Source organism: Heterocephalus glaber, unplaced genomic scaffold (assembly GCF_053883595.1).
Source record: "Heterocephalus glaber isolate CG9 unplaced genomic scaffold, H.glaber_assembly_v1.0 deba00001456, whole genome shotgun sequence".
Classification (NCBI taxonomy): Eukaryota; Metazoa; Chordata; class Mammalia; order Rodentia; family Bathyergidae; genus Heterocephalus; species Heterocephalus glaber.
In genome coordinates, this window is record NW_028258304.1 from 2,200,249 (window position 1) to 2,228,242 (window position 27,994).

The window sequence follows — 27,994 nt, forward strand, 5'->3', positions numbered from 1 at the left end:
ACACGTGTAAATACCGAATAGTTTCTCTGGTGTGAGAAACTGAAAGTGTAAATAAGGACTAAATGTATAATAGGTAATGTGAAACAGGAAGAAAAGGGGCAAAGGGGAAGGAAGTGGGAGGGCTAGAGGAAAGGATAGAAGGGAATGGGATTAATATGAGAAAATGGAAAAATAGGAACAAAATCTTTGTAAATAGGGAGGACTGGAGGGGTTGAAGGGAGGGCTGGGCAAGGGTGAAAAATAAGAACCAAGAGAGACTATGTAAAGGTGCAAATTTCCAAAGATGAATGTCATTATATTGTATACCTAAAATGTACCATTGATTAGAATGAATAATCGATAATGTAAAATAGGAAGAAAAGGTCCAAAGGGGTAGGGGTAGTGGGAAGGGCAGGGGAAAGGAAAGAAGGGAAGGGAAAAATGATGAGAAATGCAAAAAATGGAAATAAAGTCTTTGTAAATAGGGAAGGGTGGAGGGCATGAAGGGAGGGCTAGGAATGGGGAAAAAATAAGAACCAAGATGCATTATGTAAAGGTACAATTCCCAATGAGAAATGTAATTGTGTTGTATGCCTACAATGTACCAATAAAAGAATTTAATAAAAAATTTTTTTAAAATATGTGTTTACATCTCCTATTATAGGAAGAGGCAAAATGCCAGAAATTTGTGAAGTAGGCCTGGTTTTGGATGGACAGAATGACCTAAATAAATACAGTCCAAGTGTCAAAGAATGCTATTATTTTGTCACTTATAATGGCATACTGACACAGAATTTGTTTTACTCCGTATGTCAGAAGTCATTGCAAGATTTTAGTCCAAAAGGATCCCCCTTTCTTATTTCTTCTCTCGGCAGGTCCCATTTTCTAACCACTGGACACTTTGCTAGTAGCTTTCCCATCAGTTAGAAGCCCCTACAATGAAGCTCTCCACTTATTACTTTCTCTCCAGAAGTAAAACCTCTAGTCTCCTTAGCTGCTATAGTCTCCTTAGTTGGGTGTATTCTCATAAAACCATTTGATTGGGCAGTTAAATTTGGAAAAACACAAGAGAAAGGAATGGTCTGGTAGGACGACAGAGAGATAATGAACACTAGACTAAAGTACCTACACCATAGGAGAGTAAGGTCCACTCCTGCTTAAAACAAAAAGTACCTCTCCTCTTTTTGTTTTCAACAAGCTGTTTTTCAAAATACTGTAACTTTAGACTTGCCACACTGAAATAAATTTCTCAAAAACATGTGAGGCTGTGGTGGTTTTGTGACTTTGGTTTCATAAAAGCTTCCAACAAAAGGAATTTAAATTATTGGGAGATTCAAGAAATTTTTTGAAGATTAATTCACTCATTCAGTGAATGAATATTTATTGAGAATCAGCCACCTTCCAGTCTTTGTACTTAGTATGTAAACTTCTAACAAGGGAAGGTAGACATAAAAGCCAACAATTTTGGAAGTGCATATGTAGTTGTAATTGTGGTACGGGAATAATAGTTATAAATTTAGGTGAAAGAAAAGACTGTATACTTTTCCAAAATCTAATTAAATTTGGCTTGAGAAGCAACTTGGCCCGGTAGATAAAGTTCACTCAGTGATCATTGCTATCCTTGGACTGAAGTCATCCAGGTAATTGGAGTAGGACCTTTTTCCTCAGACTGCATGGCTCCCACTGACCCTCACTGCCTTCAGGACCATCCTCTCCCTCCTTTCAAGTTTGAGCATGGTGACCCTCAACTGAAGGACCCAAATTTGCAGGTTTAGTGTCTGGCCTCCACAGCATTTTGGCAACAGTCTGTTTGCCACCAAAGGGAATTTGGTGCCATGTGGTTGGGCTCACAGAAACAGCAACTTTCTCTAAGCCTAATCTGCATGGTTCCAACACCCATCCTGTCTTCCACTTCCACCTAAGTGCTCCCTGGTCCTTCCCTCATCCTTTCGTGGATCCTTCCACTAAACACTTCAGGATACTTGCAAAGCCAAGGGAAACCAGTGAGAGGTGCTGTGAGATGGAAAGGCATGCATACCTGCCCTTTGGGGTCAGACAAAACACCCTGCAATGGGGTCTAAGGAAATGCTACAAGTACCACACAGCCTGCAGGCTGCTGTCAGAGTTTATAGATAACTCTGACCATGCTAGAGGAATCAAAGGAGGCTACTCAGAGGAAGTGAGGTTTAGCCTGTCTCCTGAAGGGAGAGGAGTTAACTGGGAAAAGTTTAAACTTGGTGACGTAGGGTGTGTGTGTGTGTGTGTGTGTGTGTGTGTGTATGTTTGCTTGGTTTCTGAGAAATTGAAATGTGGTAAAGGTGGGAAGTTAATAGAATTAGAAAGGTTACATTTTGATTATGAGTATAGCTAGGTAAATAAGGCTACCTCAACTGGATCTCATAGTCTAGATATTTCTTACCTTCTCAAGACTTCTAGAGACAACCTCAAGGGAATAAGTTGTAGTTCTTTTTGCCCATCTAAATTCTACAAGAGCCAGGGAATTCAGAAATCTCCCAAATTTTGAATTGTTTAGCATGTTCTCCAGGAGTAAATCATTAAAAGCGTTCCAGATTCTTCTTTGTTCTAACTATGAAGTTTTTATATCATTCACCACTACTTTACATGTGTGAACATGTTTGGTGTTAAAATTCCTGTGTGTGATGCTCAGCACAGGTAGAACCCCTACCAAGGAAGGACATATTCACCATTCCTCATTCTTTTAGTCATTCACTTCTCTACTCAAATCCTTTGTCACTTCTTTTGGCTATCATGTCTTTTCATAGTTTTTAAGATTTATCCCTTCCTTCTCCTCTACCCTCCTCCTCTCCTCTCTTCCTCCTTCTCTATCTCCTCTTCCAAGTTTTAAAACAAGAAATGGCAGAGTCAGATTTCATTCACAATCAAGTGGAAAAGTTATAGTACCTAACCTTCACAAATTTGAGCCTTCACAAATAATGCAAACAAATTCACATTTCCAAGCTTTCTTTATTTTCATTTCTAATTGTGCCAATTCCCTTGTCATTTAAAAAAAAACAGCCATCCCAGCTGTTTCCAGAAACTTCTATTTAGCTTACTCCATCTACTATCTAGCAAACTACAGAGAGGCTGGAGTATAATGTGAGCAGTGTTATCTTATCCAATTCATGAGGACTGCGCTCTGTCCTTTGCATGAATCTGTTTGCTAGTTTTTCTTTTGAATTGCGACACTGACTCCTGATGCTGTTCTCTATAAGAAATGGGGGAAATTCTTTCTTTTTCTTGTAGGTAGTACTTGAAACAGCAATCTCATCAACTGAGCTGCAAAGGGGAATCTGAAAGGAGCAGGAGAACTCTGAGATCTGGAGAGTGAACAGGACCATGTCTTTGATTCTCCTTTGTCCTGGTGGTGATGGTGTCCTCCTCTGGATAGATGGCCCTATAAGACAGAAGTAATGACTTTTGGCTGTTCATGACAGGTGTGATGAGAAAAACAAACATCTACTGAGTTCATTCTGTGCCCAACCTTGGGTCTGGAGTTTGGAAGGTCAGGTTTCAATTCTTCCTCTGACATTTTCTGGCTGTGTGACCCTAAACAACTTATTTAGTCTCTCTGTCTCAGTTCTCACATCTGTAAATGAGAATAACATTAGTAGCATCTCCACCTCACAGAGCTAATGTAAGGATCGCATGAGGTTAAGTATTCAGAAGTTCTTTTAAAGTGGTACCCAGAGAAGAAAATTTGGTTCTCTCATTCAGTGTGATCTAACAGCAATACAGAGGACCTGTCCCATCCAGGGGAATTCCAACATCCTGCCCAACTGAAGAAGCAGGTCACTTGGCTGACTTCTGTCTGGAAGTAAGCAGGAAGCATGTGGTAGCTGGCCACCAGATCTCTGGTGAAATTTTTCATCAGACCTAGGGCACAATTTCAGGATATTGGTGAAGACTGTGTAGTGGGCAGGAATTAAATTGAGCTACTTCTATGAGATTTTCAAACAGACATCATCATGTTTATACAAACACTCACAGGAAAAAAATTGAAAAACTAGAAATCAAATTATCTAAGAGTTAAAATAAAATGACAGAACAAAGTCTCTTTTGAACCAGTGTAAATGCCCAAGGATTATGATTATTGTCAAGTGCGACTGCTATACATATTAAAAGGGAGAAAAAAGCTATGAGAATCACATGAATAACGTTCAACTATATTTAGGGTGTTTTTTATTAAAACAAGATAAAATGTAAATAGTCTCTCAAGATTCGGGGCAACATATAAAACCTTTCTCCCTAAAATTAAATTTAGAAATCTTGTGAATGCCTACTTTCTTTGATTTCTGGTAAGCAGAGAGAGAAGGTGAGAAATGGGCAGAGACTAAAGAAAAGGATGAAAGCAAAAATCCATAGGAGAGGTAGGCACACAGGAGGTGGCAGGGAGAGGGGAATAAAACAGCAAAGGGACAACAGAAACAAGAAGAGGCCAGCATGGAGTTGAAGAAACCACACTTGTTACTTGATGTATGGATCTTCTAATAAGTTATTACAGATTACTTTTCTGGTAATTTCTCAGTTTCTTCCACTCTATGCATTACTTATCTATCTTGTTTGGGAAATAAAGGTTTTTTCCACTGGAACATGGGAACTGTTGTGATATGTGAATGAATGGCTAATGTTTGGGGGATTTCTTTGTGTGATCTTAGTTATATCTTTTTTTTCTTTCAGTGCTGAGGATGGACCCCAAGGGCTTGTGCATACTAGGCAAGCATTCTACCACTGAACTACATCTCCATCCCCCTTTGTTACATCTTACAATCTGTTGGCTTACTTCTTCTCTATGTCTCCAGTGGTTGCCAATAGAAACTTGGGATAAAAAGAAGCAGGGAGGTCCTACTGCGACACACAGCAAGTCCACTGCTTTATGCCAGATCCTCAGAGAGTCAACTGTGAATAGCATTCTTAGAAGGGCTGAGTGAGTGTATGAGTCAGTGTTCTTTAGAGAAACAGAATCATTAGGATATATTGAGATATATAGGAAGAGACTTACAAGGAGTTGGTTCACACCACTGTGGAGCCTGAGAAGTGCCAGATCTGCCACCTGTGAATGGGAGGCAGTGGCATAGTTTCAGTCTAAACCTGAGGGTCTGAGAACCAGGGGAGCCAATGCTATAAATCCCAGTCTGAGTCCAAAGACCCAAATACTTGGGGATCGTGATGTAAACCACTGTTCAAGTTGAAAGGCCCAAGATCCAGGAGCAAAATGTCCACGGCCAACTCAAAAAGAGTTGATGTCTCAACTCAAAAAGAAACAAAGACACCCTTCTTCTACCTTCTTGCTCTACCCAAGCTCTCAGTGTACTGGATGATGCCCACAAACATTGGAAAGAGTGGATCTTTTTTACTCAGTCTTCCAATTCAAATGCTAACCTCTTCTGGAAATACACACACACATACACAGACCCACACACTGAAATAACATTTTACAAGCTATCTAGCCATCCCTTATCCAGTCAAGTTGACACATAAAATTAACCATCACATAGATTTGTCTCTGATGATGTTAGAAACATATTAGTGTTGCCAGAGTAGAGAATGACAAAATGGCTCTAAATTAGTGGCCTTAACTTTCCCCTTCCTATACCATTCATGCGCACACCACACTCCTTCCAATGGGCTCCCTCATCACAGGTAGTCATTTTCAATCTTAGAGTGCTGGAAGGGCATAGAACAGTCTGAGGCCCAGGTCTGATGTGGAGTGCCAGGGCCCCTTCCCAAGACTTCTATTTCCACCTGCTTTGACAGTTGATATTACAGTAATTACTCGAGCACAAACCAACATCAGACAGAAAAATCTCCATCCTGACAAACTGTATTTTGCCAGTCTTATTCATGCACCAGCTTGGCTCCACCTTCCCGAATTGGCCAAGCACTATAATGTTATTCTTTGAGGTAATAACAGTTGCAAGTCACAGCAGTGATGACAGCCATGATGCACTAAGTTTTGTGCTGTGTCATTCTCTGACTTACACTCTTTAACTCACACCATCTTTTAATCTTCATAATGATTTTATGAGCTGGGTATGATAGCCCCTATATTACAGGTGTCATGGTTTGTATATTTAGATGTCTCTCCAAAGCTTTATGCACTCATAGGGGATTTGGGGAGGTGGTTCAATCATGGGCGCATGATACTAATCAGTTGATTGGTCCATTGGTGAGTTTATAGCTGGGTGTGATGTTGAGAGGTGAGACCTTATTGGAGGAAATGGGTCAATGGGGAAGGGTATACTTCCTCCCTTCTCATTTGATTTCTTTGTGCTTCCTGACTGCCATACCATAAACAAGCCTCCTCTGCCATGCCCCTCTGTCTTGTTGCTCAGCCTTGGAGCCAGCCAATTATGGACTGAAACCTCTACAACTACGAGCCAAAATAAACCTTTCCTCTTTTAAATTGTGTGTATCAAGTATTGTGTCTTAGCAATAAAATTGCAACTAAAATAGATTTTGGTGCCAGGAATGGGGTCATTGCTTTGATGCTACCTGACCATGTGATTAGGAAGCCTTGTGAGAAAAGTCTGGAAAGGATTTTGGCAACTCTTAGAGACAGACTAAATATATTTTGCATAGAGATGCACATGAGTCTTTTGGGGGCCAGGGTGGACTATTATGGTTTATATTTAGATGTCTCCCCAAAGCCTCATATGCTCATAGGTGGAAATTGGTGGGAGGTAGTTGGATCATGGGGTCATGGTACTCAGCAGAGGATTGGCCCATTGATAAGTTTATACTTGGGTGTGATGTGAGGAGTTGAGGCCTTGTCAAGTGAGGAGGTGGGTCACTGGAGGCACAGCCTGGAAGGATATATCGCTCACCCTCCTCACTTGATCATTCTATGCTTCCTGACTGCCATACCATAAGCAAGCTTCCTCTGCCATGCCCCTCTGCCATGCTGCTCTGCCTTGGAGTCAGGTGGCTATAGACTGAAACCTCTATATACTGTGAGCCAAAATAAACCTTTCCTCTTTTAAGTTGTGGCTGTCAATGTAACTAGGACAACAGGTAAGAAAACTGAGTCAGGAATATTCAGAAAGTTGTCCTTATTCTGGCTATTTTTGTGAGAGCTATGATTTGAATCCAGACACCAGAAAAGTACACACAGTTTGCCTTATGCTCATTTCTTATAGTCTTAGGCAGTCTTTCGTCATAGTACCACCTTGACTCTTACGATTTATAGACTGCTACACCTAAAAAAAACGGTACCCCTCTGTGGGTCTAGTTTTTGAAGAAGTGGGGATTTGAAAAAGTATTGAAAGGAAAGAAAAATTCCAATGTTTGGGAGGTTAGGTGGAAGGAAAAATAGGGGAAATATGTCCATGATTATGTGGGTGCTTCAGCGTATAATGAAGTTTATTCCAAAAGGCCCAAGGTCACTTGGTCATACTGATCAAGGAACTCGTAATGGCCCCATTTCCTGGGAAATGAATGGACAATTCAGAGGCCTAGTCAGTTGCTGCTACTTCTTAATCTTGAAGCTATAAATCTAGAAAAAAGAACACTAAACAAGGGAAGCTCTTTAAGACTCCTTCAGCAATCTAGTCTGATTGATTTTTATTCACGGAAGATGCCAAAAACATTCCTGACTTACTACAATTTGGTTTTTTGTAAGAAATCAAAAAGAGGAAAAACTCAAATGTTTTTGCTGTCTCTCATTTTAACATTTCTAATCCAAAGTAAACAGGGGACCTCTGTCCTTTGTGTTGGACAGTAGCAGACACAGAGCCCTTGTTCCCAGAGCAAGCAGTATAGGCCCATCACAGTCCCAGTTCACACTGAGGCCCTATGTCCATGCAGTAAATGGGCTTGGATGGCCTCTCATTCTTGCCATGCTGGGGCAGCACAAGCAGTGGATATTCAAGCTTCATCTCGCCTGATCTGTTCTAATCCACACCTCTGCAAAAGAAGAGAAACCCTCTCTACTGTCAGTCCCTGTGACACTAACCTACTTAACTGCTCTCATTACCTTTCTCCTTGAAAGAAAAAGTAGTTTATTATTACAAAAGTGAAATACATTCATTATTGAAAATTTAAATAAGGAAAAGCAAACAGAAGAATAGACAAAGAATAAGTCAATTTTATCGCCCATACATAAATGGAGAAACATTCTAGAATAGCTATAACCTTCTATTTATATCTCTTTGCATATATAGTAACAAATTTACTGGGGGATGGTTTTTAGATCATACAGTATATTCTTGAGGGGTGGATTTTTGAATAATCACCAAAAGTGATTTCAATTGGATTAAAGAATTCAATATAAAAGTTCTAGAATAAATACAGATGAATATATATTTCACATGTTGCATAGACTTCAGAGAGTCTATTAATACCTATAATGATATGCGATTTAATAGAGACATGGATGTAGATAGAGATATCCACAGGAGAAAGGAAGACATAGTTTTCATCAGATTTTCCACCCAAGATGTACATGACCCACACAACTGGTAATTTACATTAATTTGGTTTGAGGAAAAATAGCAATGTTGGAAATAGCCTACCACGTAGCTGGTAGGAATATTAACTGGAAACACTTTTCTATAAGGCAGTTTGGTACTGCGAATGTGTGTGAGTGTGTGTGTTAAAATAGCAATAAAACATAGCATGAAGTTAAAATCATGAAAAATGTGAAGTTAGGGACAGAGATAAACAAGAAAATCATTAATATAGACTGTAAAGGGAGTGAGCGGGATCAAGAATATAAAAGTAATTGCCAGTGTGATAAAAATATTATGTCAAATCAGTGGGGGAAAGAAAGGATAAAGGGAATGAGTATCAAAAACCTTAAAAATTTTTACCACCAAATCAAATTATTTAGAAAACCGTATATAACAGTGCTGAAATTGGCATCCTTGTTTGGTTCCTACCTCTAGTAAGAATGCTTCTAATATTTGAATTTGAGGAATGTTATCAATGTTATCATCAATGAGCTATCTTCTATCTCATTAACTAAGAACTTTTCCAACAGCTCTATAGACAATTTTAAGTTTTATCCTTGATTTTATAATGTAATTTATGTATATTCATAAAGCAATTCATAAAGTCAATTTGGCAATATATTTTCCTAGAAAATTTGTTCATTCAAATAAGATTTCAAATTAAAGAAAAAAGATTTCAAATTCATTAATTTGAGTTATATATACCATTTTCTTATAATTAAAATACATTTTCCACATGAGTTCTATTTTTCTTCTTATTCCCAATGCTGTATATTTTTCATTTTCTCTCCACTCTTCATGATTAGTCTTGCTTTGGTTTTATTGTTCTTTTCAAAGATACCCTTGCATTTATTTTCTAATTTTTGCCTTTTCTACTTCACTCATTTTTGCTTTGTGACCTCGTATTTCTTTCTCCCTTAGGTTTATTTTATTCCTTTTTTCTATTTCAGTTAAATTGTTAACTTCATTTAGTTTTATTGTTACTTAATAATAAAAGAAAAATTGTGTTCATAAAATTTTCTTTACAAATGGTCTTTTATTTTTATTCTCATCATTACTTTGTAGCATAGTTTTAATTTTCTCTTTGATCCAAGAGTTATTTAAGAAATTCTTTTGTAAGTGGTTGTATATCTAAGTTGTTCTTTTGTTATTAAATTCTAATTTAATTGCATTATTATCAATGATTATAGCCAATTTTTTTCTTCTTAGAATTTATTAAGGTTTTATGGGAAGGATGGCATATGATCATTTCTTTAAAATCTTTTAAGAATCCTGGAATGCACTTACATTTATAGAATAGAAAATTTTTATTTATATATATTAAATTATTATATTGATTAAATTGTTTATATTCATCATATCATCACTTGATTTTTAACCTTCTGAGGTGCCACAGAACAAGATGTTCAAGTTTCGCAAAATGTGAAACATTAGCTATTCCTGCAAAATAAATCACTTTTAGTGGTTTTAAATCATATTTTATTATTCCTTATAATCTGGGGGCTGGTAGGGTTCACTCTTACAGCCAAATGTGATGAGGGCAGGGTTGAGGAATGAGGGGTTATCTCTGCTCCAAGAGGGCCCTCATCCTTTAGTAGACTAGATTGGACTGGTACTATCTAGAGTTTATAAATATCTGCATGCATCATTCTGTTTACCAGTGTCCTGTTGGACAAAGCAAGTCACATGGCCAAACCCAGGCTCCACATAAGAGTAACCTACACAAGGGCATGGGTAGTGAGAAGTATGCTTCACTGGGAGCTATTAATGTGACAGTCTACAAATATAAAGAGATTGTCATTTGTCCTCATAGTTCTAACTGTTGACCAAAATAATCCTGTTTAAATATTGTTTCTTTTTTGCTGGACATTTTAATTTTCTTATAATTATATTACCTCTCCAGATTTCTTTTGGTTTGTATTTACTGGGTGACTGCTTTTTGCTTTTTGTATCACTATTAAGCATGTTTCTTGAAAACTCCTGGACAGATTTTGTATTTTTAAAAGGATTTAACCCAGGAGTCCCCAATGCCCAGGCCACGGACCAGTACAGGTCCATTAGGAACCAGGCTGCACAGCAAGAAGTAAGTGGCAAAAGAGTGAGTGAACCTTTGTCTGTATTTACAGCTGTTCCTCATCACTTGCATTACCACCTGGGCTCCACCTCCTGTCAGATCAGCAGCAGCATTGGATTCTCATAAGAGCATGGACCCTACTGTGAACTGTGCATACAAGGAATCTAGCTTACATGATTCTTATGAGAATCTAATGCCTGATGATCTAAAGTAGAGCTAAGGTAGTCTAGTGCTGGGGACCAAATACAGATTCACATTTAGCAGAGAGATTTGACTGCACAGAGACCATAATAAATCAATTGCTTACAAACTTCTATCAAAACCCTATCACTGATTAACAAATGACAATTCAGTTGTTAAGAGTTGATTAAGAATTGATGTACTTCAGTGTACTATTGCACCTAGTGGCAGGCTTTCAGTCAGAATCCAATACTTATTTTAGTCCACTTGTGACCTGCCCATTATTTAATTTATCACTGTTCATACTCACCTCTTCCCTGAAATGCACATTTGTCTCAGTCACAGTTTTTGAAAGCCCACAAGCTAACCCTAGCCAAAGTAAGTAAAAAGTAAACATCACTGGAAAGCTTCTTTGAAAAGGGGAAAGATCCAATAATGAGAAAACAGAAAACCCTAAGACTGCCAACAAAAATACCTAAAGAATCTTAATTAATTATGGATTCATTGCAACAAGTGATTCACATTCTCAAAGCCCACTTTATATAGTATATGGCAAGCAGCTATCCAACAAAACAAATCTTCAAAACTGCTTTGCCACATGGTTACCATATACCCTACCTTTAAAGACAAGCCTTGGGGTTTTTAAAAAGAACATAATGTGAACATGAACAACAGAAGTTGTTATGGCTTGTGTCTAGATGTTCCCCGCAAGCTTCATGTGGTCATAGGTGGGCCTTCTCAAAGATGGCTGGATCTAGAGTATGCGATGCTGGGGATTAAGGGTATGTGATTACTAAACTAGTCCATTCATTTATTTGGCATAGTTCTAGGTAGGGTTAAGGGTGCCCTACTCAGGGTGTGAGTGCTACTCACCCTAAGGAGAAGGATGTAATATAAGCGACAGGGCTGGGGATTTTGCTCAGTGGTGCCACCACCTGCCTCGCAAGCACAAGGTTCTGAGTTCGATCCCTGGTACCAAAAAAAAAGGGACAGTAAGAGGGTCATTGCTTGTGACTTGTCACTTGCTGCTTGCTGTTTTGGTTGCCTTCTGCCTGCTATGAACTATTTCTCCTCTGCAATGCCCCTTTGCTGTGCCACCCTGCCTTGGAGCCAGCTGATTATGGACTGAAACCTCTACAATCTGTGAGCCAAAATAAACATTTCCTCCTTTAACTTTGGGTGTTGAGTATTTTATCTCAGCAATGAGAAAAGTAATTAAGACAGAAGGCCACCACTTCATCAAATGTGTCTGCACTGAGAGCATCATTCTTAATGACTAACCACATTGCTAAAGCTAAGAAGCCCTTCTGACTGCTGCTAAGGATATTTGTTGTAAATGTTTAAAAGAAGCTGCAATTCAAAAAGTGGTACATGCACCGATAATTAACTCACTGAGAAAGAAATTAGAAAAACAATACCATTCACAATGGCACCAAGAAAAATTAAATACTTAGAAATTAAACTATAAAAAACTATAGAACTCTGATAAAGGAGATTGAAGAGGACATAGTATAATGGACAGATAGCCCCTGTTCCTGAATAAGCAGAATGAATATTGTCAAAATAGTCCTACCTCCAAAATTGATATACAGATTTAATGCAATCTCAATCAAAATACCATCAGCATTCCTCACCGAACTAGAGAAAACAATCCTAAAATTTATATGGAATCAAAAGAGAGCCAGAATAGCAAAAGCATTCCTAAGTAACAAAACCAAAGCAGGAGGCATCACAATCCTGGATTTTGAGTTATATTATAGTGATAAAAACAGTATAGGACTGGAACAAAAACATACATGTGGATCAATGGAACAGAAGAGAGGATGCTGAAACAATCCTAGGTACATTCAGCTATCTAGTTTAAAAAAAAAAAAACATAAAAGGGCCAAAAACATACACTGGAGAGAAGATAGCCTCTTTAATAAATGGTGCTGGCAAAACTCACTATCCACATGCAGATTGAATCTAGATCCATATCTAGACCCATATCTCTCACCATGTACTAAAATAAAACAAAAAATGGGTCAAAGATCTAAATGTTAAAACAGAAACAATCTGCTGAAAGATAAGACAAGTATGATTCTTAAAGACACAGGCATAGGCAAGGACTTTCCCAATTACACAGAAATAACATCAACAATCCCAACAAATGGGATTATATCAAATTAAAGTGTTTGCATAGCAAAGGAAACAGCCAACAGAAATCTACAAAATGGGGAAAAAATTTGCCAGATATTTTTCAGACAGAGGACCAATAACCAGGCTATATAAAGAACAAAAAATGTTAGAGCCCCCTCTCAAATAAAAGACCTAATCAAAAAGCGGGCAAGTGAAATAAACAGACATTTCTCAGAAGAAGAAGTTCAAATGGCCAATAAATACATGAAAAAATTCCAACAAGTCTGTCCATTAGAGAACTGTAAAACACCGAGATTCCATCTCACTCCAGAAAGAATGGCTATCATCAAGAAATCAAATAACAAGTGTTGAGGAGGCTGTGGGGAGAAAAAGAACCCTTCTATATTGTTGATGGAAATATAAATTAGTATAACACTATAGAAATCAGTATGGAGATTCTTCAAAAAACTACAACTTGAAATTCCATTGTACCCAGCTATTCTTCCTGAAAGAGTTAAAGACATCATATTACAGTGATACATTGCATACACATGTTTATAGCACAATAATTCATAATGGCTAAATCTTGGAAGTGGCCTATATGTACATTAATAGATGAGTGGATAAAGAAAATGTGGTATTTGTATTCAGTGAAATACTATTCTGCCACAAAGAAGAATAAACTTGAGTCACTTGTAGGAAAATTGATGCACTTTGAGAACATAATGCTAAGTGAAATAAATCAGTCACATAAGCTTAAATATTACATGGTTTCTCTTATATGAAAAACCCAAAATATAAATAAAAAGCAAAATAAAAGAGAGATAATTGGAAATAGGGAGATAGATTTTTTTTTCAGCAGGGAAAAGGACCAAGAGATGGAGGGAAAGGGTATGAAAAAAATTAATATGTGTTACATACATGAACCAACTCCCGATGTGGAATGTAATCATTATGCACTACAAACATGCAATAATAAACACGTAAGAATTAAAACTAAAGAAATTAAAATTTTAAAAGTAGCACATGTTCCTCTTTTGGCTGGCACTGCAACTAAATGAATTAATGAAATAGCAGAGGATATTAAGGCACAATTGTTAAAGAGGATTAATGAGTCATGATGGTACAAAATTGATAACAAGGCAATAATGCTTCTTTCTATATATTTTTCAGGAGGATGCACACAAGGTTACATTATGTGTGCTTTGATAGCCAACCAACACCACAGGTGCAGAAACTTGTCAAGATTTTGAATGATTACGTATCAGGAAAACTTAATTGGCTGTTTTGTGTCGGTATTTGCATGGACAAAGCAACTACCAAGACTGAGTGGCTTTTTGATTTCACTATTTGGGTAAAAGAGACCACCTCTGAGTGTGTTTATGCACTATGTCAGCCATAGAGAAATGCTGAAAAATATCATTGAACTTAACATTTTGCAGGATGTAATTAAAATTATGAATCCAATTAAAGTATATGCCCTTAACTCATGTCTGTTCATGCAGCTCCGTGAGGAGTTGGATGCAGAGCACACAGCTTATCTTATACACAGAAGTGAAATGGCTTTCTAAAGATAGATCACTGGCCACTTTCTGAGTTAGAGAAATCTCTATCCAGAGATTTCTTTTAGAAAAACAGTCACCACTGGCAACACAATTCAGTGACACAGAATGGTTCACAAAACTTGCTTACTTGTGTAACATATTGAACCTGCTCAACGAACTCAATCTGTCACTTTAAAGGAGAGTGACAATTGTGTTCAAGTTGACAGATAAAGTGGCTATTTTGGGGGTGATGAGTGAACATGGGAAATTTGACACGTTTCAAACATTAGCAGAGATTTTGAAAGAAACTGAGCCAGGGCTTTCTTTCTCCCAGCTGAGACATGATTACCAATCTCAACTTTCAAAAGAGTTTGAGCATCACAAAAGACCCCCACGCTGGGAAGGAACAGACTTGTGATCCATTTGTGAATAATCCAGGTGAATTGACTTTGCCCATGCTAGAAGAGGATCAACTGCTTCAGATCACTAGTAATGGTGGGCTTTAAAGTATGTTGGGAACAACTTCAAGTCCCCAAATGCTCTGGACTAAAGTCAAGGTAGAATATCCTGAGATTGCCATGGAAATACCGAAAAGCCTATCTTTGTAAATCAGGGTTTTCTGCAGTGACAGCAACCAAAATGAGATTACAGAGTTGACTAGACATAAGCAACACGTTTCATCTGTCACTGTCTCCTGTCACCCCATAGGGTACTGTCTGGTGGCAGGAAAACAATATCAGGGCTCCCACTGATTCTGTACTACAGTGAGTTGTACAATTATTTCACTATCCATTACAATGTAATAATAATAGAACAAAGCACACAATAAATACAATGTACTTGAATCATCTTGAAACCACACACACACACACACACACACACACATATCTGTGGAAAAAGAAACCAGTCCCTAATGCCAAAAAGATGGAGACTGCTTGTTTAACCTATTCATGTTTAATGGAATACAGACATATTTGTGCTTACTTCTACCATCTGATCATGTAAATGCTTCCTTCCATTTACATTTTAGAATTGTCCTTATTCTGTCTTCCTACTACATCTTGCCCATTCCCCACACACATCTTTTATCATTTAGAAATTTGGATATATTCTACTTTTATATTACTTTTTTACTTTAAATTCATAAGTGAACTTCTGTATCTATCAAATAAAAGAATTTCACAGTAGTTACCAATTCTCCTCACTGAAAGATGAGAAAATACTCATGTTCCCCTTCCCCCATCCCTTGTTGTCCTTCCAGTCCCTATGACAATAATCTGAGTCATTATTACTATTTAACCACAACTCCTAATCCACGTATCTATGTTTTAAGAATTATCCTTGTTATCTTCGACATTAAGGACCTTTCATTATACCACATGAAGAAGAGGGTGAAGGGAAGCAGGGCTAGGGCTGCTTCAGCAGAAGTTCCATGTTAGGGTGCTGGCTGGGTGTCTCTCAGATTCTCCTGATCTTCTCTCTGTGGTTACAAGATGGATGTCAAAACTACACATACTTCATCCTTAGACAACTAATTTCAAGGAAAGAAGAAAAGTAGCCAACTTCACTGATTCTCTTCATCAAGAAGCAAATTCCTACCCAAAAAGCCTAACAAGAGACTATCCATAACATTTCATTGGACAGGCTTAGTCATGTGCCCACCCTAGGCCAATCAACAGCAATGGTCAGGGCAGGGGATTGCTTTGCCTCACCTGTGGACCCAATCAAGTAATACATTCTGATGGCGGGAAGGAAAGGTAAATATCTTACAACAGTAAGTGCTACAACATACTAAGAATCTAGAATTAGCTTCAACACTAATGTTTACTGCTTTCATTGTTGACTGACTTTTAAAATACTATTTCTTTTATCTTCACGAGTTTATTTGTTTGGCTGAGGTATTTTCTGAGGGTTTTATTTAGTTGGGATGGTACATGAATTATTTACATTTTTATCGTTTTTTATTGAAATATTTTTGTAAGAAACAGAATTTTGTGTCAAAATCATTTCTGTCAAAATTTCATGGGTATTTCTTTGTTGCCTTTGGCATTCATGTGGCAAATGTCCATATGATTTTTGGGGGGGTATCCTGATTATCTGACTGAGGGCTCCACAAAGTAGAAGGTGCTTTGTTGAATCTCTGGGACCTAACTCAATGCCTGGAGCAGAAGAGACGTGCAGTGGCCCCATGTGGGTTAAACCAATGAAAGGAAGCAATGAAGAGCCAGTTGTCTGTGAAGACTCCCAAGAGAGCAGTTTCACCTTCATGATGAAAGCTGTGTGGTATGAAAACATAAAGCTGGCTGGGTACTGTGCAGATGCCCTCACCATTGCCTCCTTGGCAATGTTTTCTTGATGCCAAGCACCAAATGTGAGCCTCCCCTCTCTCATGGCACCCCTGTTCTGTGTACACCTCTGTACCTGGCCACTTCTCAGATGCTTTAAGGGAATGGAGATGTGCCACATCTCACTTTTCTGAGGCTTATTTTTGCCTGGGGTCTTTGTCACAACCAGCTCAGGAACATCACCAGGTTTCCGTGGACTCCCTCCCTCCCCACAGAGCCTTTTCTTGTCTATGAGGTGAATTGGGAGCTGTCAAACCTTTCTCTCAGACTGGGCTCGTCTGCATTAAGTCTTTCAGAAATCCCTTGAAATGTCTAATATGTGGGTGGAATCCTTTCTCAGTTTTGAACAATAGCACAGATTTCCCTCTATCATTATTTTCCTTTGGCTCTTCAATGGAAGTTTGGAAGGGAGGCAAGATGGCAAGTTCAGTGAGGGATGCCTGTCCCAGAATGGAAGTCTGTCCTGACACTGGCATGGTCTCTTAGACAAAATCCTAACTTGGGGACATATGGGATGTACACCAATCTCCTCCATCACTAACCCTTCATGTTAGAGATAGACAAACAGCTTCTCACAAAATCCTGACTTTGTCTTTCTCTGTCTCCTATTCATTCTCTCCCTTCCTCCCTCCCCTCTCCCTCCCCTTTGCCCTCACCTTTCTCTCTCTCCACTTCTCTCTTCTCTGAGCTTAAGAAAAATTTCTTGACATTATCACTGAAAACTAAATTATTAAACCCCCTTTACAACGCTGTATAGTTCTTTTATTTCTCTTTCCTTGATTCTATGTTCCTTTTCTGATCTCTTTCGCTTTTGTTGAACATAACTACCCTATTTCTATCAACTTCCTTAGTTTTACTTGCCCAAGGATTTCTGGGTACTTGATATAGGAATTCCCCACAGGAACTCCTAAGAATTCTGGGGGCAGTCTTTGCAGTGTTCAGAAGAGTATAGCAGTGTGCTGGAGGTTGCTAGGGGACAGTTACAAAGACAGTGAAAACGGAATGTAATATGTGGTCTTTCTTCCCCCAAGAATGCTCAATGCAATGGTTTGGCATTGGCTATGCTGAATCCTCTAGGTACCTCTACTGCACCCTGGTCACTAGGAAGTTTATGGGCTATATAAGATAAAATCTTTCACTGGTGCAGCCATTTGGTGACCTGGAGTCCTAGAGATCCTGACAAGGACATGAAATTGCTTGGACTACCACAGAACTGCCAGCCTCCAAGGTTCAAAACCAAGCTCTATAGCCATTGTGATATTGACAACACCAATGTACATTCTCCAGGAGATCTGAGAGCTGGGGATGAAGTTGTGAAACAGAATGTTAGACCAGTCTTTGACAAACACTAGCAACGAAAGCGCCAGATACCTGAGGAAACACAAACATCTCTGTTGCTTCTCACCCTGTCAATTTTGCTGGTGGTGCAAACTGTGTAAAAATGAGCTCAGCATAAGGTTTCCTACTTTTACCTTGACTAGAGATAAGGAATACACTATGGTAATAGTTGAGGCCTCCAAGGGAGTCAATACTTGGACAGTACCTCACTTTGGATTAGATTTCTTTTCCCAAATCCCTTATTATATTAAAATCTCCTCACTCTGCCTAAACACAGTTCTACAGGGTCTTTTATCAAGCTCCCCACCCCACCCCGTCTCTCTTTCTCCCTTTAACATACACAGATGACACCTGACCTTTGCCCTACTACTGTGCCAAGTGTTTCCCCTCTGGCTCAAGAGAAGGTCCTGTGTCACCTGCAGCTGGCTCCAGTGCTGGGTCTGAGGCTCCTCCACAGGAACTGTAATTCCTTCAGTGCTGGGGCCTGTGGCTGTGCTTCCTCCCTAAGCACATGGGCTGTTTACTCACTGATATCTTGGGTAACTGCTGAGCTAAACTGTGAGCCACTCAAGGAGAGCTCTGGGCTTGTGACTCCACGATCCCTTGCACAAGTGAATCAGGAAGGAGGGGGAGGCTGATTACAGTGAAGAAGGGGCCCCTGTAAACATACCCTCTATAATAAGCAGGGAGAAGAAAGGAAAGGGAAAACTGACAAGATTTTCTGGCCTCTGCCTAGGACATAACATGGTTCTCTTGTTTGCACGGGAGGACAGGCTGTGATTAGCCTGTTACAAAAGGGATCACCTGAGCTCCAGGGTGGCTGAAGCCTGTGTGTGCTAAGGCAGTCGAGGTGTTTTCCTACAGAGAAGGCTCCACACGAAGCTTCAGTGGCCTCATGAAACAAGTACTGTGTCTGTAGGAGAAGGAACAGACCTGAGTCTCCACATAGCTTCAAGGGGCTATGCTGAAATTTCACTCAGCTCAGAGAGCAACATAGTTGGTGTTGCTAAAATACAAATATGTCACATTACCCTTTAGGATAACTGATTGCTTTGCTCTAAGTGGTTCTCTGTACTTTTAAATCTCATTCCTCTCACCCTAAGGCTGAGATATGAATTCATAGCTCTTGATTTACCTGTGAAATTCTTTCCCCGTGCACACATATGCATGTGCCTGAGTAAAGAAACATATAAAAATGATAAGGATATAGCAGGAAACTGAAAGGAGGGAAAAGAATGTCCACTGAGGGAGACTTAATAGTTTCCTTGGTTGATATCAAGTGCTGTACTAAGCATACAATAAAATTCTTGGATTTAATTCTCATATCAACCCAATGAGCTATTATACTTATTTAAAATTTGGAAACTGAGGCAGCATACTAGAGAAGGCAACATATGAGTCTTCAAAACAGTTTGTTTTGCTCTCAAAATTAGTCTGTGTCACTTGTTGGCTGAGTAACCGCAGGTAAGTTAACAAATTATTTCTATACTAATTGCCATGTAAAAGGGTGATGAGATCTAGCTTGTAAGGCTGTTGCGGGGATTAAATGAAATACGTAAAATGATTTACGATATTCCTAGTTCTGTGAATAAATGTTCAAAAATTGTTTCTCAAAAAAATTGTTTCTCATCAGTTTACCAAAAACAGATGTGTAAATTTAATTTTTCTTTTAAAAAATCCAATCCAATCTTTGATTGCCTGTTTGACAGTAATGAAACGGAAGGTTATAAAACCGCAGATATGGACCAGCTCCAGAAAATCTTGGAGGGAAATTATTGACTTTCAAGTGTTAGGATGTACTTTGATTCAGGAAGTTTTTAGTTTGCAAGATGGTAAATTATCACTTGATTAAAAAGATTCTTCCTGTCCTTCTGGGGACAAGGTCACTAGCTTGATTCTGCCGCTATTTCCCCCACCTTTGACTGTGCGTGGGCAGAGATGGAGAAGCAGAAACCAGGGGCCCTCCCTCTCATATAGCTGGGAGCTTGACATGCCTCTCCAGGAGGAAGCCAGAAGACAGGTGGGAGATCTCCTAATTCCTTGCCTCCTATAGTCTAGGGAGGAGACAGAGAAGCCACAGGAACAGGGCAAGACCAAGCTGGAGGAAGTGGACCCAGAGGACCAAGAAAAAGATGTGCTCCAGAATTTAGCATGAAACCCTCAGGGCCAACACAGATTAATAAGGGTTGAAGAACAAAAGGATCCTCTGACAAATGTTCGAAGGAAATGCTCCCTCAGTGCAAATGTACACCCTTTCAGAATCCCCTTTCTAGACTGGTACTTCCTACCTAAATGCTGAGACCGCCTGGTACTTCCTTTCAGAATCTAGGACCCTCTGCTCCTATGAAATAAACTGGCAAAAGTCAACCCTGAGACTCTGAGCCTCAGTCAAGGAAGAAGCAAGAGATTTCGCATCTCAACAGCCCCCTTCTCTAATGACTGCAGGTCAACCCGGGAGCCACTAGCCAGGGGAGGCAGAAATAGAGTCAGTCCGTGGGCTCTTTGGTCACTAACTCACTGTCCGCTATGGAAGGTCCGCAAGGCATCATGGGTCGTCCATTCTCCACCCAGAATGTCTTCCTTTAGTTATTCCACCTCCCAAATTCCAGCTCGAAGCCACAAATCCTGCACGAGCCACCTAGGTGGTTTCTGCCACACACCACACTTGACCGCATGCTACCAGGCTCTTGGCCTCAGCTCCCTGCGGCAGGGCGGGGGTGGTGCATAACCCGGTTCACCTACACAGGGACACAACTGCACTATCAGCTCCAGGTCAGAAGTACGAAGTCTCTCTGATCTTCACAAGGTGCCTAATTTGCCTGGGCGGCAGGTGCCCTCAGAATTGATGAGAATGGGGATGCAGGCGGGAAATCTAGTTTAACAAATTCTGCTTTTGATTATGGGGAGCACTTTCCTCGAGCCAAGTGTTGGCAGGAGGCCAGCGAAGCTCACAGGTCCCATTCCGCACCGCGTCTCCAGTCCCCAGCCTGGGAGAGGGCCCAGGAGCGGTTCTCCGCGCAGGTGACAGGGGCCTGGGCGGCTCCGCTCCGCCGCCTAGAGCCTAGAAGCTGCCACTGCTCCCCGGGACGCTCGGGCTGTGCGGCGGGCGGCCACGCGTCTCGCAGGGGCCCGCAGGCGCGAGGGGCTGGCGGCTGGGGGTGGGGTCTGAAGTCCGCCGCTTCCTGCCTTTTCCCGGGCCAGGGTGACTGGCTCCCGCCGCCCGGCTCAGGGACTCCCAAGTCGCCCCGCCCCGCCGCCCGTGCCCTGCTGGGTGCGTGGAGAGTCCCCGCCCCCAGCCCCCAGTCCCCACCCTGTGTGCCCTTAGGGGGCCACCCCCCTGGGGAGGGAGGGTGGTCAGCCGAGCCCTGGCAGCCGGGTGGCGGAGAGGTGAGGGTACCTCCTTCCTATTTCCGCCGGCCGGCAGCGCTGCGGGGTGAGTGCCAGGCGCTCGGCGCTCGGCGCTCGGTCCTGCCTCCCTCCGCCCGCCCGCGCCGGGGGCCGGCCCTGCCTCGCCAGCGCCTTTTTCCCCCGCACCGGGGCGCCGCTTCGCCACTCGGGCGGGCACCTCAGGGAGGGCAGAAGGCTGGAGCGCCTGCTGCCCGCCCGTAAGATGGTCACCTCCGCTGGACAGCTCGCCCTGCTCGCGCTGGGTATGTACGCTACCTGCTGCGCGCCCTGCCCTCCGCGACACCCCGCTTCCCACGTTCCCTCCTTTTCTCTTTTCTGGGGCGTTTCTGAGCCCGCCGAGGAGAGTGGAAGGAGGCTAATGCTTTTAATGGGTTGGAGCCTGAGCGGCAGTGGGGAGCCGCTGAGAATGACAAAGAGGGGAGCCCTAGGCTTTCCCCGGGAAGGGGCCGCCTGGCTGGGCGGCTCGTGAGAACGCCGAGCAGGGAGGGAAGCAGTGTGTGAACAGGCTTGAACTTTAATCCGCCGTGGCAGTGTCTGTTCGCACACATGCCCACACCTACCTGCCTGCCTCCGAGGAGCCGGTCTCCGCCGGCGTCGGTGGTGGGCAGACGCTGAGCTGCCTTGGAGCGGTGGCCGAGGTCAGACTCCCTGGCTGCCCCTTGCCTGCTTCTCCCCTACCCCTGAGCCCCAGACGAATAGAAGTTCAGGATACGCCCAAGCGCCTTCAGTCTTCTAACTTTAAGAGCGCATGAGCTTTGGGGTAGGTTTTGGATTTTTGTGCGGATTAATTGTTCTTTTAATTAACTTCCCTGGGAGAAGTGGTTTCAGTGTCAGCTAAGGGCAGGAGTGAAATCCTAGACAGAGCGTTGGAGTTTCCTTTGAGTTTGTTCTTGGAAATGAACAGGGGTTGGGGGAGGGGAGGTTAAACCCCTGCAGTACCGGGGTCAGGTCTGGGTAGCAGGTGAAGTTTACAGGTCTTTCTGTAAGAGGTCAGGGGCGCAATGCCACGCGCTGCCTGGCCGGCTCGTGCCCCTAGTGATACCGGCTCTCTCTGGAGAGGGCTGATTAACAGCCAGCCCATGGGTCCCGGTTACTGCTGCAGCCTTCAATGAAGTGAATTATTCCGGCCTTTTCCCCCGAGTTTAACACTGTAAAGCAAGTTGCGTTGCTCGCTACAGGGTCGTTAGAGTTTCAGGAACGCTTTAGAATCCCTCCCCGCCCCCCAAATGCCTAGTGCTGCAGCCTCACCCAGTTCCGTGTACAGTTGCACCCGGTTCAAGGACCTGCCTGCAATCCGGCCCTTGCCACGCTGATTAAGAACCTCAGCAGGAGAGGAGGCATCTTCTAGGGGAAATGTAGGGCAATGGAGGAAGGAGATGCTCGTAGCTACACCCTTGCCTGAAACTCACCAGCAGGAGAAATGATTATGGGCAGTTTTCTCTCTTCCTATTAAGAACTGGTGTGTGTGTGTGGTGACTGTTGTTTTCATTTCAAAAAATTTAAGAAACAATGAAACATTACAGATACAGCGAAAGACTCCTGGATACCATTTCCTGACCTAATTTTTCCAAATAATAGTAATAGCAATATTTAACACTATGTGAGCACTCACTCTGTCAGACAGACGTCTTTATTAACTCATTAAGTTTTTATATCCACCTGATAAAGAAGGGTTATCCTTTGCATTTTGTAGAAGGGGAAGTAAAGCTTACAGGGCCCACAGTGGGTAGGTGGACCAGGATTATCAGTGAATGGAAGAAATGTGGATAACCTGTGGTTGGTATAGTCCTGTCTCAGGTTTAGGCCTTTGCTTTAATATGTAGAATACTATGGAACTTGCTGTTAAGTTGGGTTTCCATCGAACCTCTGGATCTCATGATGTTTTTCCGTGAAAATTAGAGACAGAAAATTAGAGACAAGCAACCAAATTTAAGGAAGTCTTTGAAAGTTGTATTCCCCAACCTCCATCATAGCATACTCACTCATCAAGACTGAATCCATTCATCATGAAATTTTCCTTTTTTGCCTGAGTGTTCTCTTCAGCTTGATCTTTGTTTCTTAAGAAAAAGATGTACAAACATAAAAGATTGATCAATATGTAAAAGCTGGCATGTACAGTCCCAAAAATATGAACAGTTGAAAATGTCTATTTTTTTGTTGTTTTGAAAATTTCTATTTTTTTTAAAAGGCAGGAGTAATTTACACCAGTAAGGACTCCTTTTTATTTATATTTCTTTAAAAGAGGCATCAGAGCTGTTAGTTCTGTGCGTTTACTAGAACTGCTGTCTTCCACATGCATCTTTAATTTGCCATGTTTCCTCCAAAGCTGCTTTCCTCTCTAATTTTTCTTAAATTAGTTGAAGGCAGTTCCAGGCAAACCTGCCAGTCTTTCATCACTTAGATCTAGGAGACCTTCCTGGGGATAGTCTGAGAGGGAATTGGCCATTAGGAGTCTGAGTTGCTGCTTAATTACTTGGAATCTGAGTGCTGATTAATGCTTTGAGTGACAGAGTGTGGAGATTGTTGCCCAAATGGCAACATTAGAAACATAACCCAGACTCCTGTGGTGGCTGCTACCATCCCATGCCTGGTTTCCATCACTAGTAGGCAGACCTCACAGGGGCTTGGCACTCGGATTTTACCTCTTCCTCTGTGTCCAGGGAACAAGAGGTGTAGTCTTGGGCAAATTACTTAGCTTTTCAATGTCTTGTTTTTTCTTTTTCATCTTAAAATGATGATAGTAAGGTTATTGAATATATTTAATATATGTAGAATGGTGCCTGGAATATAGTAAAGGCTTAACCTTAATGGCATCATCATTGCTATTGTTACTCGAAGCCCTGTAGAATTCCAGACCCACTGCTGGTTAGGTGAATTCAGTGACTGGGAGAAGTTGTCCATTTTAATATTTTTCACCTTCCTGCTCCTCAACCTTCCTAAGCCAAAAAAATACCACTCAACCAAAAAATCTACCTAAGTGACTTCTGGTGAATATCATTTGGCAAATGACAAACTCAGTTGAGTTTAGGAGTTCTCTTGGATATGGATGTCATGAGTTCTTTAATTTTTTATGCAAAGCATTTATATCTCTTCTTTAAAACTCAATGATCAATTGTTTGTTGAAGTTAGCACTAAGTTCCAGTTTTTCATCTGTAATTGGGAATAATAAAACTGTACCCACCTTACAGGTTGTTAGAAAATCAAATGAGTTGGTAAACATGGAAGCTATGTATAAACCATAAAAATAACAGCTACACACAAAAATGAAATTTATGATACAGAAAGGGTTTTATAAGAAACATTATTCTTGTCAAGTTCCCACAAGTAAGGCCTGAATGTGGACCTGAAAGAAGGATGTCATTAGATGTGAAGGATGGATAGAGGTAGAGTAGGTCACCTTCCTTTGGGGACTGAGGGATCAGTAGGGACTGAAGCAAAATGTGTGATTTTTCCATTCCTTGGAAATGTCATCTTTCAGAGTAGACAGAGGTTTGCCTAGGACTCATGTTTTCCATAATGGGCAGTCATAATTAGGGAGTATTCACCCAGAAGTGGGCTGTAGAGGTGTACTATATGGAAGCCTTTAAGGCTGAGTTTCCCCTATTTGCTTTTCCAAAATTTTGTTTCCCCAGGATCAAGTGTTCTTTCTGTAAATAATGTCCCTTGCAAAGGGGGCTCTTTTTTTAATGAATAAATGATGCTTTGTGTTACTATGGTAACAACAACAAAAAAAAGAGATGGCTTTTCCACTGGACCTGTCTCCAAGGACCTTTTCAAAGTGTGTTTTGAACAAGGTCCTAGTCTGTGCTGCCCACTTAAAAGGACGGGCATCGGGTTAACCAACACTGACTTATACACATTTAATTAGACATTTTGTGCTTGTTCTCATGCTCAAAACTTCTGTAGTATCTTCTACAGCAGTGTCCTTAAGTCAGAATCTCCTGGGGGCTGGTGTACAAAGGTTTCTGGGCCCCCACCCAGAGTTTCTGCTTCAGTAGATGGGAGGGTTTGCTTGCCTAGCAAGTTCCTGGTATGGCACGTGCAACTGGTAGGGAAGAGGCACGAGGAACACTTCAAGAACCACTGCTTTTCAGTCAGCCGCTGTTGGGGAACCTTCTGGCTTATCCAGTTGCCATGTATCTAAAGTACACTCTGACATTTGTAAATGCTGCTGTGGATTTGTGAGCCATTATTAAAGACAACTTGGAAGGCCTGTCTTGATCAGGGCAGAATTAAAACCCTTACTAAGATCTCTTAATTGTAAGTGTTCTTGTGCTTTATCCATGGAAGATACACTGCTCCTGTGTTATTAAGCTTACCAATGCTAATAATGTCACTCTTCCTTCCTTTTCTTTCTTCCTTTCTTTCTTCCTTTCTTTCTTCCTTTCTTTCTTTCTCTTGATTGCTAAAAATTAACTGTTATTTTGCTGCCATTTCAAATTTTTTGACGGCTGAATTTTATAGTATGAACTTAACTCTATGCTAAAGGACTAATATATTTAGGATTGCTTCTAAACAGAGGAGGACTGGGGGCTTTACTATGGCTTTGGGTTTGGGATAGCTTTTCATGTCCTCTATCAAATAGCAAGTACAAAAATCTTTCATAGAATCATGAAAGCCAGAAATCTAGACTACTAGCACCATCTCTTAGTAGGTTCTCAAGAACAAGGCACTTTCCCCTTAGACCAAATCTAAAAATCTGGGTCAATGGGCTGGGGATTTAGTTCAGTGGTTCTGCCGCCTGCCTCATAAGCACAAGGACCCAGGTTCGATCCCGGGCACCAAAACAAAATCTGGATGAATTCTTTTGAAGCATTATGAATTTTTTGGACTATGACTTAAATAGTTGTTACCTGAGCTTTAAAAAAGAGTTGGAAGTTTATCAAAATGGAGTTTTCGCTAGTGGTTTGTTTTAAGTCAAAAGAATCAGAATTTTTTTTTTACGTGGAGTGTCTTCTGTAATCAAGTGCATTCTATGCTCTTTTGTATTTAATGCATTTAATGTTTTGTCGTCTTCTTCAAAAGGCTTTTTGTTTTCTTCACCTGAGTGTTTGCACTCTTCAACTAGTTATAGATGTTTCAGGTTTCCTCAAGAAGGGCTTGGACACAACTCCTTTGTGTACAACTAGCCTGCTATTGCTAGGCCTTTTAAAATTTTGATCCTTGACCGTGTTCACATTTCTGGCTGGGAAGCTTGGGAGCAGAGCCCTGCCTCCTCCATGTTTTGACTTGGAGGATATTGGTTGGTGCTTGACTTCTTTTTTGTGTTAGTCTGAGGGCTCCTTCCTTGGTCTTTGTCTGTGCCTTGGGCACCTCTGAGCATGACCTCATGGACTGTCTAGTGCAGGAGACTCCAACAGACTCCAGGGACAAACACTGGGCTCTGTTGTTAACATTAATCCTGAACAACTCTCTATTATAATCAAGGGTGGTTGCCTACAAATTCTTACATCATCAGTGCAACTAGTCTTCAGAATGCTGTTTTCTTGTTTTAAAAAAATAAATTATAATTTAATATTTTTATGATTGCAAAATCATATTTTTTCTCTAGAACATTTGTATATGTGTGAGAGTGTCTGTGTGTTACTAGGGATTGAACCTAGAGCTACAGCACCTGCCCTTTTTCATTTTTTATGTTGAGACAGGGTCTTACTAAATCACTGTTTCCCAGGCCAAACTCGAACTTGTCATTCTCCTGCCCTAGCTTCCCAAAGTGCTGGGATTATAGATATGAGCCACTATCCTGGTTAAACATTTGGAAATTTAAGGAAAGCATGAATGAGTGTTATAATGACCTATAATTCTACTACTGCAAAACATGATTAACATTTTGTTTTAGAATCTAATAGATAGATGTATAGGTAGATTTTCTTTAAAAGTATATATAAATTCCAGGAGGCTGTTTTTGTAACTTAACAATCTTTTGTAATAAATAACTTTGTATTGTTTATTAACATAATCTATTAGCTGAGAAATATTCCTTTGGCTATATGTACTACAATTGAACCAATTTTGAAGGACTTTAGCCATATAGATTTTTCCCTATGATTACTTTTAGGAATTATCCACACATTGCTGTTTGGAATATTAACTGATATATTTCTTGGAAGTCAGTGTGGTAATTAGCTATGTTTTAAGTAGCCTAACTTCTGAGACATCAGTTTTATTTTTGGTGTATCCTGTGGAAATGTTTGTCATCATATGCATAGGAAAATGTAAAAAATGCTGATTGTTGCCAGAACCACACTGCTGTAATTAATGAAATTCCATAGTTTTTTGTTTATATCAAAGCAATGATTTACTATGCAGCTATTTAAGAAAATAAAGGTTTTCACAGTATATTAAATGTTTAAAAGTAGGTTCCAGCACTGTATGTGTAGTATAGTGCTTTAGTTTGAGCTGGCTATTTTTTTATAATAAGCATATATTACATTTATACTGCCTGAAGTCAAGGAAGATAAATAATAAAGCAGATATTCTTGTACATAAAAGTTGGGCAAATTTATGATTATTTAAGATAAATTCTCAGAAATTGACCTT

At 40.6% G+C, this 27,994-nt stretch overlaps 1 protein-coding gene across 1 annotated transcript in view; it reads left to right on the forward strand.

The window, feature by feature from the left end:
- The first annotated feature begins 21,456 nt into the window (after positions 1–21,456).
- Positions 21,457–27,994, forward strand: part of Tgfa (transforming growth factor alpha) — a 105,272-nt gene continuing 98,734 nt past the window's right edge. Inside the window, exon 1 of the mRNA XM_021262491.2 lies at positions 21,457–21,696. Within this exon, the coding sequence (XP_021118150.1) occupies positions 21,657–21,696 (40 nt within the window). The 5' untranslated portion in view covers positions 21,457–21,656. The remainder of the gene's footprint in view (positions 21,697–27,994) is intronic.